We start from the raw sequence: 15,115 nt of genomic DNA on the forward strand, positions 1-15,115 counted from the left end.
CGGGTGGGCGGGCTTATATTTTACCTTTTTGTTTTAACACATTTGTGTAGACATCTTTTCACAACATGAAACTTACAACATGTTTAAAATGGAAAATTTGTATAGGGAAATAGCGATTTTGCAACAGGCTCCACCCCATAATTGCAAAATCTGTTTCCTTGCAAAAACCATTTTAACCATGTTTTAAGTTTCTTGTTATGAAAAGATGGCTGTGTATATTAAGAAAAAAAAGGCAAAATATATGCCCCGCCCACCCGCCCTGTCCCAATTGTGATGATTTTTTTATTCGTTGTGAGCCAAGAAATAAAAAACATGTTTTTGGGTATCGTGTTATTCAAAGAGTACTATGTATACTAAGAAAAAAACTAAGCCAAAGATTAAGCCCAACCCATTCCTACCCTGATCTAAATAGTAATGAAGTTTTCATTCGTTGCTAGACCTAGGGGCGGAGCCTAATTGCAAAATCCATATTTCCTCACAAAAATTTATCATTTTCAACGTGTTTTAAGTTTCTAAAAATTAAAAAAAGATTACAATTGGGATACTCATTTTGAATTTTTTGTAAAGAAATAAATATTTTGCAGTTCATTTTCATCCCCTTGGTTGATGGCGAATTAAAAAAATCATCACAATTGAGACAGGGCGGGTGGGCGGGCTTACATTTTACCTTTTTGTTTTAACACATTTGTGTAGACATCTTTTCACAACATGAAACTTAAAACATGTTTAAAATGGAAAATTTGTATAGGGAAATATCGATTTTGCAACAGGCTCCGCCCCATAATTGCAAAATCTATTTCCTTGCAAAAACCATTTTAACCATGTTTTAAGTTTCTTGTTATGAAAAGATGGCTGTGTATATTAAGAAAAAAAAAGGCAAAATATATGCCCCGCCCACCCGCCCTGTCCCAATTGTGATGTTTTTTTTATTCGTTGTGAGCCAAGAAATAAAAAACATGTTTTTGGGTATCGTGTTATTCAAAGAGTACTATGTATACTAAGAAAAAAACTAAGCCAAAGATTAAGCCCTACCCATTCCTACCCTGATCTAAATAGTAATGAAGTTTTCATTCGTTGCTAGACCTAGGGGTGGAGCCTAATTGCAAAATCCATATTTCCTCACAAAAATTTATCATTTTCAACGTGTTTTAAGTTTCTAAAAATTAAAAAAAAGATTACAATTGGGATACTCATTTTGAATTTTTTGTAAAGAAATAAATATTTTGCAGTTCATTTTCATCCCCTTGGTTGATGGCGAATTAAAAAAATCATCACAATTGAGACAGGGCGGGTGGGCGGGCTTACATTTTACCTTTTTGTTTTAACACATTTGTGTAGACATCTTTTCACAACATGAAACTTAAAACATGTTTAAAATGGTACATTTGTATACGGAAATATCGATTTTGCAACAGGCTCGGCCCCATAATTGCAAAATCTGTTTCCTTGCAAAAACCGTTTTAACCATGTTTTAAGTTTCTTGATATGAAAAGATGGCTGTGTATATTAAGAAGAAAAAGGCAAAATATATGACCCGCCCACTCGCCCTGTCCCAATTGTGATGATTTTTTTTATTCATCGTAAGCCGAAGGGCGGAGCTTAATTGTAAAATCCTTGTTTTTCTACGACAAATTACCACGTGAAATATGTTCTTAAGTAATCGTGTTGTACAAAGAAAACTAAATGTATTAATCAAAAAAGAAAACCAAAAGAGAAGTTTCTGGTTGTGAAAAGATGACTACACGTATTAAGAAAACAAGGCAAAATGAAAAGGTGATACTAACCCCACCCACCTCCAATTTTAAATTTCATTGGTTTATTTTATTTATGATGCGATGAAAATTGAAACTTCGAAGTGCCCAAACACTAATTTTTTCTTTTTAATCGCTCATTTTATTGGGTGAAAAGTGGTTTTATGTTAAAAAACAGTGGAACGTAGAAAACAAAAGTAAAACTAAGCCCACCCACTTCCGCTTTCGAATTTCATTGGGTTATTTTAACTGCCGTGAGAAAAAATTGAATTCTTATTTGGCCAGCGGTCAATCCAGTTAAAAAAAAAACTTTAAAGTGGCCCCGCCCACCCACCCAGTTTTCTTGTTGATCGCTAATTTTAATGAACGAAAATTTGATTTTACGTAGTTAAAATTCGAAGGTGAACAAAAACTATCAAACTAACTCCACCTACCTTCAATTCTGAATTTCATTGGCTTATTTTATTAACTGTGAAATAAAAATTGAATTATATTTTGTGAAGTGGTACGTCTAATTAAAAAAAAACACTTCAACATCTTCGAGATCAGTTTTTTCGCGATTCAACTCGCATAACGTGTGCAAAAAGGTTGTGAAGTTTGTAAATAAAAAAAAATTGTTGTAGAATTTTGGTTAAAGGGTAAAAATAGGGACGGAGTAACATATCACAGGTATAGAAGCTTATTATGTTGTATATTTTAAATAGAAATAGGTTGGCAAAATTTTGAAGCAACGATCTGAGCAGTGAGCAGTCTACACAATAGTTTTTGAAAATAAATGTAAAATTTCTCAATAATCAGTCCAGTAGTTTCGGAGATTACCTGCTTAGTAAAATCACCAATAGACAGTTTGGACTTGGGGTGTAAAAAAACTTAAAAAATTGTTTTTCACTGTACCAATTTATTTTATATCAAGAACTTTGAGAATCTTAGTAAAGAGCACTTTAAGGCAGCCAAAAAATTCGAAATCCTGAACTGGCTGAGATTTTATTAGCACTGAAGTCTGTCCTCCAAGGCATATGCAATATCACGTACTGGTGCACATGTAAATATGATTTGCTTAGCAAAATTTTGAGACGATGTCATCAAATTTTTTGTTGGGGACCATCAGACTGATTTTGGTTAGTATTTTAAAATACTTCTTAAATTTTAATAGTTCTCAAACTCAATACGCTGAAATTTCAAATAGTTCCCAAATTTAAGTTGTAACTTGCGTGGCACTAAAAAAACTATTGAAAATCGACTGTGCATTTGATGTCTTATTGTTAGCCGCACTTTACAAGTTACCTTGCTGTTTTTTACATATTCAATTACTTACTGACGTCAAACTTTTTACTACACTTTGATAGCAGTGATTATAGTTAGTATAGTACACCGCAACAATTAAAACAAAAAGCAAAAATTTTATTTCGATCGTTCTGATACTCCCAATTTATTACCACTTTCAGATTTTTAAACATGGACAATGTCTTACTTAAACCCAACGAACATCAACTGAATACTAAAATACGCTGGTTTTTAACCGTGTCGATGGGTATCTGTCATTATTCAGACAGCAGGTCTGTGTTATGTGCTACATATACGACTTACAGAAATTAGCTTCTGACTTGAATTCGGATTGATGTTTTATTGACTTAAACTTAAAACTTCACATTTCGAGGTCATAACTATCCAAAAACCGCCTTCAAAAAAGGGAATCCAAATCCAAATCCAAATCTGAACTTAATGATGTTAATTTTACTTAAGTAGTTATTTTTCGTAATTAGTTGATCAGCAGTAGGATTGAATATGCAGATGCTATAAACAAAAAAAAATGTAAGTGGGTGTTTTAGCATAAAGAAGCAATAATAAAAGTATTAAAACTTAACCTGGTTATGCCGCTCAAAAATACTAGAGATCACTTTACCAGAACCATTTATATTCCAACACCGTCACAAAAGAGATATCAAGTGTATTGTACCATTGAATTGCAAATTCAATAGTCTGTTCGGATATGTAAAGTTAGATCTATTAAGGAAGTATCTATCAAAATTGCGATGACAAGCTTTTAAATGAATTCTTTTCCTCTACACGATTTGCTTTCGAGCCTCAGATCTAACTCTCATGAAAATCTCGCAGGAACTTAGTACTAGAAATCTGTTTGTTGTGCATAAAGAAACATTTGTCCGCGAGAAGACCTTGAACTATAATCATTAATAAACTCACTTTCCGGTTCGTAGATGCCCCTGCCCGGACCTCTGATCTGTTCATTGACAAAATTGGAGGACTTGGGCACGTTAAGCGCCGACCTGATTCCAACCGAGGACCCATCCAGATGTCCCGGTCCAATTTTGGGCACGTGACTGTTGCAATACACCTCTTTATCCTCCTGTCTGTGCTGGTTGTTATAATACGTCTTCAACGTCAATTTCGTACCACAAACCGCGCACTTAAAGCATCCACTATGGAAGAACGTGAAATCCTTCAAAGGTCCCACACGATCCACCTGATACACCGTCTCGTTGCACCTCAAGCAGGTACTCTCGTAAAAATTAGGTCGGTACATGGCTTTGTAATTTTGCAGCATCGTGAGAAATTCAAAACCTGCCTCGATTCCGCACGTACGCGAACAGTCCGAAGCAAAAAGACCGTGGACGTCCAAGTCCTAATCGATGAAAAACCGGCAAATTCGAGCCAACTCCAGTCCAATTTTCCGCTCCGGTTCAGCTGAACGCTGCTCTCGCGAAAAAATCCGGCGACTTCGATGCTCACGCAAGACGGAAGCCAGTCAAAATTTTTGACAAGCCGCAGATCTGCTCTCGGAAGGGCTTTGCAAGGGGTTTTTGGCTTTGTTTTGGGCCAAATGGAAGCAGCTGCGTCTGAACGGCGCAAAAATCACTCTTAGTCACTTGCCACCGTAGCCATGTTGATACCAACACTGCTGCGAACCGAAACTGACTTCTCTCTCCACGATTCGATTCCCCGCACCTTCATCCGTTCACCTGTTCAGGAACCACGACTCGATGGTACTGCCGACGGATCGGCTCGGTTTTAATGGGTTCCGCCGATGGTGAACGACGGTGGTCGTTCTTCGCGAGGTTGGTATCACGCCTCCAGGTATACCCGCAGCCCACATACCATTCGCCATTCCTTGCACACCTATCTTACATCACTTGTTCACCTGTTTACTAAATATGCGTCTTGGTGAGTACGGTGCTCAAGTGCTCGCAACGTGGAGTTGAATCGCGAAAAAACTGATCTCGAAGATGTTGAAGTGGTGTTACGAAGGCGGAAGATGTGACGGGTCAGGTTGAGGAGGTTTTTAAATTTCTGCGGATTCGCGACAAAATTGACTAAATTTATTTTCTTTATGCGATTTATCATAAGCTAAATAGTACCGCAGGGTGTATTTAGCGATTTTAATGATAATAATCCAATTGTGACAATAATAACAAGGCTATAATTAAGAACTATAAAAACTAAACACGTCTATGTTAATTTAATAATGATACGTAATTGTCAGTCGGTTTTTTAATATAGTTATATGCTACCATTAGTTACGAAAAATATTCGTTTACTACAACTTCTAACAATTAAAAAAAATGTCAATTATTCTGTAAAATGAGACAAAATATTTTTGTCAAAATCAGTCTTACCATGGCAAGTACTAGCCCCGCCCACCCGCCCTTTATTTTCTTAGAGAATAGATTCTTTGTCAAAATCAGTCTTATCTTGACAAAGTTGAAATAATAAAAAATTTCGAGTAAAACGGGGTGTTTATGATTCCGGAACAAAATTTGCAAAATATTCGGTTTGGAAGACAACATTTTTGAAAATCCTAAAATTGCTGCATTTAATATTGGCAATTCTGGAAAAATACCAAGAATTTTCGAAATGAAACCGAAAATAACTTCTCAAGGTTGAAATCTATAAAAGAATATCACTTTAGGAATTTACCAAGCTGATCGAAAAAAGTCGAAAATTTCGTATATTGAAAAATTGACCTTTTGGAAAAGTTGTCTAAAAATCCACAAAAAATTCTGGAATACAGACCTCGATGTGCTGATCCGAAAAAATTTTAACGCAGTGTTTATAGTCCCGGAGTAAGATTTTCGCAATATTCAGTTTGAAAATATTTCTTTTATAATTTTAAAAGCGGTCATATCTCAAAAAAGGGATTTTAGAAAAATGGTAGGAAATTTCGAAGAACTGAACCCGAAAATAATTTCTGGAGGTCTAAATCTGCAAACAAGTGTCTTGCTAATCGTTAAAAGTCGAAAATTTTATAAGGAGGAAGGATGTATTTAAGAAATTCAGCTTTTAGAATAGTTGTCCAAAAATCCACAAAAAAATCTTCTGATACAGATTTCTACGTGTTAATTCGAAAAATATAACGTGTATATGGTCCATTTTTGAAATATTTATTCAGTTTGAAAGTCAATCTTAAAAACTGCCATCAAAAGAAGAATTCTTGAACAATTGTGTGGATTTTCGAAGAACTAAAGCTGAAAATAACTTCCAGAAGACGAAATCTAAAAAAAAATTGTAATAATTTTTTAGCGTATACTTGAAAAAATATGGAAAATTTCTAAATTGCCGTATTTACCTAATGTTGACGATTCTCGAAAAATGCTTTCGAATTTTCGAAGAAATGGAGCCGAAAGTAACTTCTGGAGGTTGCAATCTATAAAAAGTCAGTTTAGATATTTTTCTAAGCTGGTTGAAAGAAGTCGAAAATATCGTATATTGAAAAAATTGACCTTTTGGAAAAGTTGTCTAAAAATCCACAAAAAATTCTGGAATACAGACCTCGATGTGCTGGTCCGAAAAAATTTGCGTGTTTATAGTCCCGGAGTAAGATTTTCGAAATATTCAGTTTGAAAATATTTGTTTTATAATTTTGAAAGCGGTCATCTCAAAAAAGGGATGTTAGAAAAATGGTAGGAAATTTCGAAGAACTGAACCCGAAAATAATTTCTGGAGGTCTAAATCTGCAAAAAAGTCTCTTTAGGTATTTTTCGAAGCTAATCGTTAAAAGTCGAAAATTTTATAAGGAGGAAGGAAGTATTAAGAAATTCAGCTTTTAGAATAGTTGTCCAAAAATCCACAAAAAAATCTTCAGATACAGATTTCTACGTGTTGATTCGAAAATTATAACGTGTATATGGTCCATTTTTGAAATATTTATTCAGTTTGAAAGTCAATCTTAAAAACTGCCATCAAAAGAAGAATTCTGGAACAATTGTGTGGATTTTTGAAGAACTAAAGCTGAAAATAACTTCCAGAAGACGAAATCTAAAAAAAAATCTGTAATAATTTTTTAGCGTATACTTCAAAAAATATGGAAAATTTCTAAATTGGCGTATTTACCTAATGTTGACGATTCTCGAAAAATGCTTTCGAATTTTCAAAGAAATGGAGCCGAAAGTAACTTCTGGAGGTTGCAATCTATAAAAAGTCAGTAGTTTAGATAATTTTCTAAGCTGGTTGAAAGAAGTCGAAAATATCGTATATTGAAAAAATTGACCTTTTGGAAAAGTTGTCTAAAAATCCACAAAAAATTCTGGAATACAGACCTCGATGTGCTGGTCCGAAAAAATTTGCGTGTTTATAGTCCCGGAGTAAGATTTTCGAAATATTCAGTTTGAAAATATTTGTTTTATAATTTTAAAAGCGGTCATCTCAAAAAAGAGATTTTAGAAAAATGGTAGGAAATTTCGAAGAACTGAACCCGAAAATAATTTCTGGAGGTCTAAATCTGCAAAAAAGTCTCTTTAGGTATTTTTCGAAGCTAATCGTTAACAGTCGAAAATTTTATAATGAGGAAGGAAGTATTAAGAAATTCAGCTTTTAGAATAGTTGTCCAAAAATCTACAAAAAAATCTTCATATACAGATTTCTACGTGTTGATTCGAAAAATATAACGTGTATATGGTCCATTTTTGAAATATTTATTCAGTTTGAAAGTCAATCTTAAAAACTGCCATCAAAAGAAGAATTCTTGAACAATAGTGTGAATTTTCGAAGAACTAAAGCTGAAAACAACTTCCAGAAGACGAAATCTAAAAAAAAATTGTAATAATTTTTTAGCGTATACTTGAAAAAATATGGAAAATTTCTAAATTGGCGTATTTACCTAATGTTGACGATTCTCGAAAAATGCTTTCGAATTTTCGAAGAAATGGAGCCGAAAGTAACTTCTGGAGGTTGCAATCTATAAAAAGTGAGTTTAGATAATTTTCTAAGTTGGTTGAAAGAAGTCGAAAATATCGTATATTGAAAAAATTGACCTTTTGGAAAAGTTGTCTAAAAATCCATAAAATATTCTGAAATACAGATCTCTATACGCTGATTCGAAAGATATAGCGTGTTTATGGATACGGAGTAAAATTTTTGAAATATTCAGTTTGAAAGCATTTTTTTTTTTTTAATTTTAAAAATGGCCATATCTCAAAAAAGGGTAGGAAATTTCGAAGAAATAAAGAAGAAAATAATTTCTGGAGGTCTAAATCTGCAAAAAAGTCTCTTTAGGTAATTTTGGAAGCCAATCGTTAAAAGTCGAAAATTTTATAAGGGGGAATGAAGTATGTATTAAAAAATTCAGCTTTTAGAAAAGTTGCCCAAAAGTCCACAAAAAAATCTTGAAGTACAGATTTCTACGTGTTGATTCGAAAAATATAACGTGTAGATGGTCTTGGAGTAAAATTTTTGAAATATTTCTTCAGTTTGAAAGTCATTTTTTTTAATCTGAAAAACTGCCATCCAAAGAAGAATTCTGGAACAACAGTGTGAATGTTCGAAGAACTAAAGCTGAAAATAACTTCCAGAAGACGAAATCTAAAAGAAAATCTCTTTAATAATTTTTTAATGTACTTGAAAAAATATCGATAATTTCAAAATTCCCGTATTTACCTAATATTGACGATTCTCGAAAAATGCTTTCGAATTTTCGAATAAATAGAGCTGATAGTAACTTCTGGAGGCTGCAATCTATAAAAAAAATCAGTTTAGATCATTTTCTAAACTGGTTGAAAAAAGTCGAAAATATCGTATATTGAAAAAATTGACCTTTTGGAAAAGTTGTCTAAAAATCCATAAAAAATTCTGAAATACAGATCTCGATATGATGATTTGAACAATTATAGCGTGTTTATGGATACGGAGTAAAAATCGAAATATTCAGTTTGAAAGCATTTTTTTTTTTAAATGGCCATATCTCAAAAAAGGGTTTTTAGAAAAATGGTAGGAAATTTCGAAGAAATAAAGAAGAAAATAATTTCTAGAGGTCTAAATCTGCAAAAAAGTCCCTTTAGGTAATTTTCGAAGCTAATCGTTAAAAGTTGAAAATTTTATAAGGGGGAAGGAAGTAGTAAGAAATTCAGCTTTTTGAAAAGTTGCCCAAAAATCCACAAAAAAATCTTGAGGTACAGATTTCTACGTGTTGATTCGAAAAAATATAACGTGTAGAGGGCCATGGAGTAAGATTTTTGAAATATTTATTCAGTTTGAAAGTCAATTTTTTTTATCTGAAAAACTGCCATCAAAAGAAGAATTCTGGAACAACAGTGTGAATGTTCGAAGAACTAAAGCTGAAAATAACTTCCAGAAGACGAAATTTAAAAGAAAATCTCTTTAATAATTTTTAATGTACTTGAAAAAATATCGAAAATTTCAAAATTCCCGTATTTACCTAATATTGACGATTAACCGAAAAATGCTTTCGAATTTTCGAAAAAATGGAGCCGAAAATAACTATTGAAAAAATTTACTTCTTGGAAAAGTTGTCTAAAAATCCACAAAACATTCTGAAATACAGATCTCGATATGCTGATTCGAAAAATATAGCGTGTTTATGGATACGGAGAAAAATTTTTGAAATATTCAATTTGAAAGTACTTTCTTTAATTTTAAAAATGGCCACATTTCAAAAAAGAGCTTATAGAAAAATGGTAAGAAATTTCGAAGAACTGAACCCGAAAATAATATCTAGAGGTCGAAACCTGCAAAAAAAGTTTCTTTAGGTAAATTTCGATGCTAATCGTTAAAAGTCGAAAATTTTGTAAGTGGGAAATACTAAAAAATGCAGCTTTTAGAAAAGTTGTCTAAAAATCCACAAAAAATCCTGGAATACAGATTTCTACGTATTGATTCGAAAAATGTAACGTGTATAATACGGTCCTGGAGTAAGATTTTCGAAATATTTATTCAGTTTACAAGTCAATTTTTTTTAATCTTAAAGGCTCAATCAGAATTCTGAAACAATAGTGCGAATTTTGGAAGAACTGCTAATAAGTATTATTAATTTGGTATTAGGCGAAAATGAAATTATATTATATTATACTTATCATTAGAAGTAGAAAGATTCTTACAGAAGTTAAGCGTTTTTGTACGAAGACCCCTAACATTTTGAAAAAAATTTTTCTTATGGTCTCCACTATGAAATGAAGAAATTAAAGTTTGCCTAGTATCTTTGGTAAGATTTTTGTGCATGACAACACATTTTATTTTATTTATTTATTTTTCAAAAATTGATATTATTATGCGAATTTATGGAATTATTTTCACAACTAATTTTCCCATGAAATTGTGCAACATTCATAATTTATACTTACAAATTTTCCCTATTTAATTTATTTGTTAATAACATTTTTTTTAATCAATATCGTCAGCACAGCACTTCGAATTTCTGCAATGGCATTTATCAAATATATGTCAGTGATGTCAGTTGAATGGTTATGCGCCTTAACCTTAATGAATGCTATCAACTTTTCTTTTATTGGGTCAAGAACCTTCACTGTTCTGTTATAAACTGTTAAAAGGATAACAGTAATATCAGGACTAAAACACTTTGGGGTTATTTTCATCTGTAAGCTTTGATTTCGCAGCGAAAAGCAGGAAGGAAACCGGTAGATCTAATTTTTTAAGACCCCTATGTTGTTAGGTAGATGTCTAGTACAAATTCGAAAGTACATTCTTAAAATATTTACAATTGGGCGACCGAAAATTGATTTAACATTTGTTTACAAACTGTTTAATGAAATTAGTACATGTAATCACTTGTCAAATTTGTTTAATCTTAACTGCGTCACAAGGAGTGGAAATCCTTTTTTGAGCTGACGGAAAGAGTATGTCATAAATACCACATTTTGCGAATTCTCTTCTGGAACAGCATCCGTATGAGCTGCTATGTTAGTATTGGAATTTAGTTTTAGTTTCTAATTAAATTTATTAACCCAGCGTATCAATAATTCGGATCGTAGCATAGAGCCTTGAGGCACCCCTATCAGAACAGTAGTTTAAATCGAGAGTATATTTTTACAGTCTTTTCATTAATATTCTTTAGCGATAAGACAACGTCCTGTGAGGTAAATTTTAATACTTTTAACCAATCAAGTGGAACACCGCAAATTCCATAGTTTTTAACTTTCTAAAAAACACACAGAATGATTAGTAGGTACAACCAAAAGATTTACTTAAATCGCAAAATATGACAATTGGATAAGTTTCTTGTGAATCTGGTCTAATAGATCGTCGTAAACGATGTGTATTATGTAGGTACATCATAGAAAATAGAAATATTAGGATCTGAAGACGCACTGGTTATGACTTATTACATATTAGTCATATCCGTAATGCTATAACAATGATTTATCTTCGTTACATCGAATTTATGATAGGTTGGTACTATTGTCTTCAGTTGTATCATCCTTGCACCTATTACCTACATATAATATGTAAATATAATTTCTTTGTCAAAGCTTTCCGATTAGTAGTTGTTTTTTTGACTGCCACTTATATGTTAGTTTATTTACGCTGCTTTGGAAGTGGAAGCGTTTATATCATCAGCGAATAGTATTTGATTTTCCTCACTGGGTGACAAACATTTTTTATTTTTATAAATCAGCTCTGTTTTTAACACCAGGACTACGATATTCACTTTGTGTTCATATTTGTGGCACATTGGTCAGTACATTACAAAAAGGCAACAAATAGAGAAAAATTATAACAAAAATTAGTGCAAAATTGGTAAAAAAAGAAAATTAATTTAAATTAGTTGGATAAAGAAGTAGGAATATTTGTTGAAACAAATATATATATTAAGACTTCGCAAGTTAAACCATTTTTTGATTTAAAATACATCAGAAAACTAGACAGACATATTAAAATAAATGGAAAAAACATTAAACAAAAAGTTTAGGAACAAGATTACCAAGGACAAAATATTTGCTTCCACTCAATAAAACTGTTTAATATATACATAATATGTTTTCTTATTGTTTGCACCTATGTTACATGTTTTGGCCGTGATGATACAGTACCATCACGGCCAAAAAAATTCAAACACCTAACCTGCTCATGTCATCGAGTTTTATTTAATTTTTCAATTGTATTTGTTAAATTAAATTTGTATCTGCTTTAGAATGAACGCCTCTGATTTCCTGACGTCTTTTAACATCAACGTGACAGAGAAATTGCAAAACTCGATGACATGAGCAGGTTAGGTGTTTGAATTTTTTTGCCCGTGACCTAGTACATACGTTATATTTCTATTATGAAATTTAAAAACGGTAAGTGAACGTATAAACCCGATGTCTGGAAAATGGCAGATTAACTCTTCAGTACGTTATGTACGGGGGTTTCGGGAGTCCCAAAAAAATAATAAAAAACTTAATTTTATAAAAGTAAAATTGGCAACACTGCTCGCACCTAATGCGTGAATACCTCTGTGGCTTACTTTCTGATTTCTTAGTAACCATGGTGACTGAAATCCACCTTTCATTTAATCCATAAAAGCATAACTAAACACTAGAGAAGATGTTGAAAAATTCTTCCTTATGCATATAAGGAATATATATATTTTTTGGAAAAGTTAGTCATCAGTACTTGCTAAGATAAAACTGATTTTGGCAAATGACATACCCTCTAAGAAAAGAAAGGGCGGGTGGGCGGGCTTAGTACCTGCTAAAATAAGATCGATTTTCGTAAATAATATACCCTCTAAGAAAAGAAAGGGTGGGTGGGTGGGGCTAATACCTTCTAAGATAGAACTAATTTTGGAAAATGACATACCCCCTAAGAAAAGAGAGGGTTATGTCATTTGCCAAAATCAGTTTTATCTTAGCAGGTATTGCAACCGCCCACCCACCCACCCTCTCTTTTCTTGAGTTTAAGGAAAGCATTCTTTTTGTTTGTAATTTTTGCAAAAAAAGTCGAAGACATGATATATAAGCTCTCCAAATATCATTTTGACCACTTTGAGATGTATTTTTCTACGAATTGCATTTTCCATTTCTCTGTATAATAAGACTGGGATTTGGTTGATATTCGTGGTACTTTGTTATTAGTTAAACTAAAATCTATAAATATCACTTTTGGTGTTTTGTGAAAGAGTTTGAAAAGATTTTGGAGGCTCCTGATAATTTTGAAAGAGTTTGAAATAATCGTGGGTTCCTCTAGTGGTTTTGGCAAATGAGATACCCACTAAGAAAAGAGAGGGCGGGTGGGCGGGGCTAACCTGCTAGGATAAAAAAGACCTATTTTTGCAAATAATATATTCTTGAAGAAATTAGAGAGCGGGCGAGTGGGACTAGTAACTGCTAAGATAAGACTGATTTTAGCAAATGATGTACGTATCCTCTAAGAAACTTAATTAAATTATGATAAGAAAAGACACTAGAAGCTTGAAAGCACTTTCAAATTCTTTCCAAACAGAAATATCTAGAACCTCAACATTGTTTTAAATAAAAAAAAATAATAATAATAACGGGGTCCCAAAATTAATTCAAAGACAGGTCCCAAAATTAATTCAAGAATTTTACAAAAATAGAACACCAAAGTCCCCCAAAATTGTTTGAAATAATTTACAAAAACAATCTCTATGGGCTTCCAAAATACACTGCCCGACAAAAAAACCCGGACACTTGAATATTTGTAAATTTACGCTAATGTTTTGTGTTGTAGGAGTAACTTTTCTACTTTCTTTCTGTTTCCACATGTTGTAGATAATATTTTCTATTAATGAATACATTAATGATTTGTTTTTTGGAATATTTTGTACAAAAGTTTGACCAGTTGCAAGTGATGAAAAAAAAATTAAGTTTTTTTGTCTGGCAGTATAATACACCATGGGTATCCAAGAATCTCCTGAAGTAAAAAAACACCGTGGCACTCAAGACTTTTTCAAATTCGTAAAAAATAATACCCCAAAAGCTCAAAAGCTTTTTCTATGGGACCTAAAATTGACTGCGAACATTTTAAACGTAGGGTTTTCAAAACTTTGACAACTTTTGATAAGTCAAACATTTTTAACTGCTTAGTTTTTACTATTTTTCCCAGACTCACCAGTTGATTGTTAAGAGCGTAGTGGAGAGTTAATCCGCCATTTTCCAAACACCCAGTATAACCTGCAGTTGTAATATTAAGTAGAATGAGTTTTTAGTAAGCGTAGTTAATTAAACCATTAAACGTAAAAGTAAGTAACAAAATAGTATTTAATTTTTTACAGTTAAAGCCTCATGTGAGTACCGATTTTTATTTATTTTAACTGTAATAGGAAGATATATACTTATAACTGTGGGAACAATTAAAGTTCTCTTGTGAATGGAACTACTAAATATATTGAGAACAAACATTAAAACATATTTTTTACTATCTTACCCCTCATAGGCATAATACGCTTTCACAGAATTCAAAATCTCACTGCAAGTTCTCAGGAATCCTCTTAAAACTTATTATAAAGTTCAGTGGTATCTGTTTCTAATTTAATTAATTCTCTGTTTCACTTTAAATTGTTTTTAGTTCCCAAACATTTGTTACGCTAATATATGTATAATTTGCATTATGTATTTGTTAAAATTTGTCAGTTACAAAACTCATCTTATAATAGGATAAATTATATACTTTCAGCTATATATAATATACTTCTTTTCGATATATTTTTAATAAAGAAAATATTTTTTTTTTAATCATTTTACAGTTGTATTTAAATATGCGTTTTAGTTAGTGTTAAAATCAAACCAATAAATAAAAAATATATCCAAAATTTCTGTATGATAATGCATCCTATAACAAGAGAAAGAAAAATGATATAATTAATAATTATATGTTTATTGCCAAAATTTGATTTCGAGCTCGTCATGTATACCCCCAGAACCCCACTATAAAATTTGCAAACAAATCGTTTCAATATTTGTCAGTTTATATCAACCAAGTTTGGTTTTAAACAACTACCTTTTCCTGCAAAATATGTTCTTCACAATGCAAGCGATGTTTATCTTACAACGATAGTTCAATTTAGGTTGTGATTAATTTAACTACGAATACAAAACTGTAACTAGAGGACCCATTGGACATCAGTTTGGATTTTCCTTTAAGAGCTTTCACTGGAC

General features: G+C 32.2%; 1 protein-coding gene across 1 annotated transcript in view; it reads right to left on the reverse strand.

Moving 5' to 3' along the window:
- Positions 1 to 4,715, reverse strand: part of LOC135136274 (hillarin) — a 75,509-nt gene extending 70,794 nt beyond the window's left edge. Inside the window, exon 1 of the mRNA XM_064065482.1 lies at positions 3,954 to 4,715. Within this exon, the coding sequence (XP_063921552.1) occupies positions 3,954 to 4,314 (361 nt within the window). The 5' untranslated portion in view covers positions 4,315 to 4,715. The remainder of the gene's footprint in view (positions 1 to 3,953) is intronic.
- Positions 4,716 to 15,115: the final 10,400 nt, after the last annotated feature.

Source organism: Zophobas morio, unplaced genomic scaffold (genome assembly GCF_036711695.1).
Source record: "Zophobas morio isolate AGI-343-1 ecotype UQ-CSIRO unplaced genomic scaffold, CSIRO_AGI_Zmor_V1 ptg000026l, whole genome shotgun sequence".
Lineage (NCBI taxonomy): Eukaryota > Metazoa > Arthropoda > Insecta > Coleoptera > Tenebrionidae > Zophobas > Zophobas morio.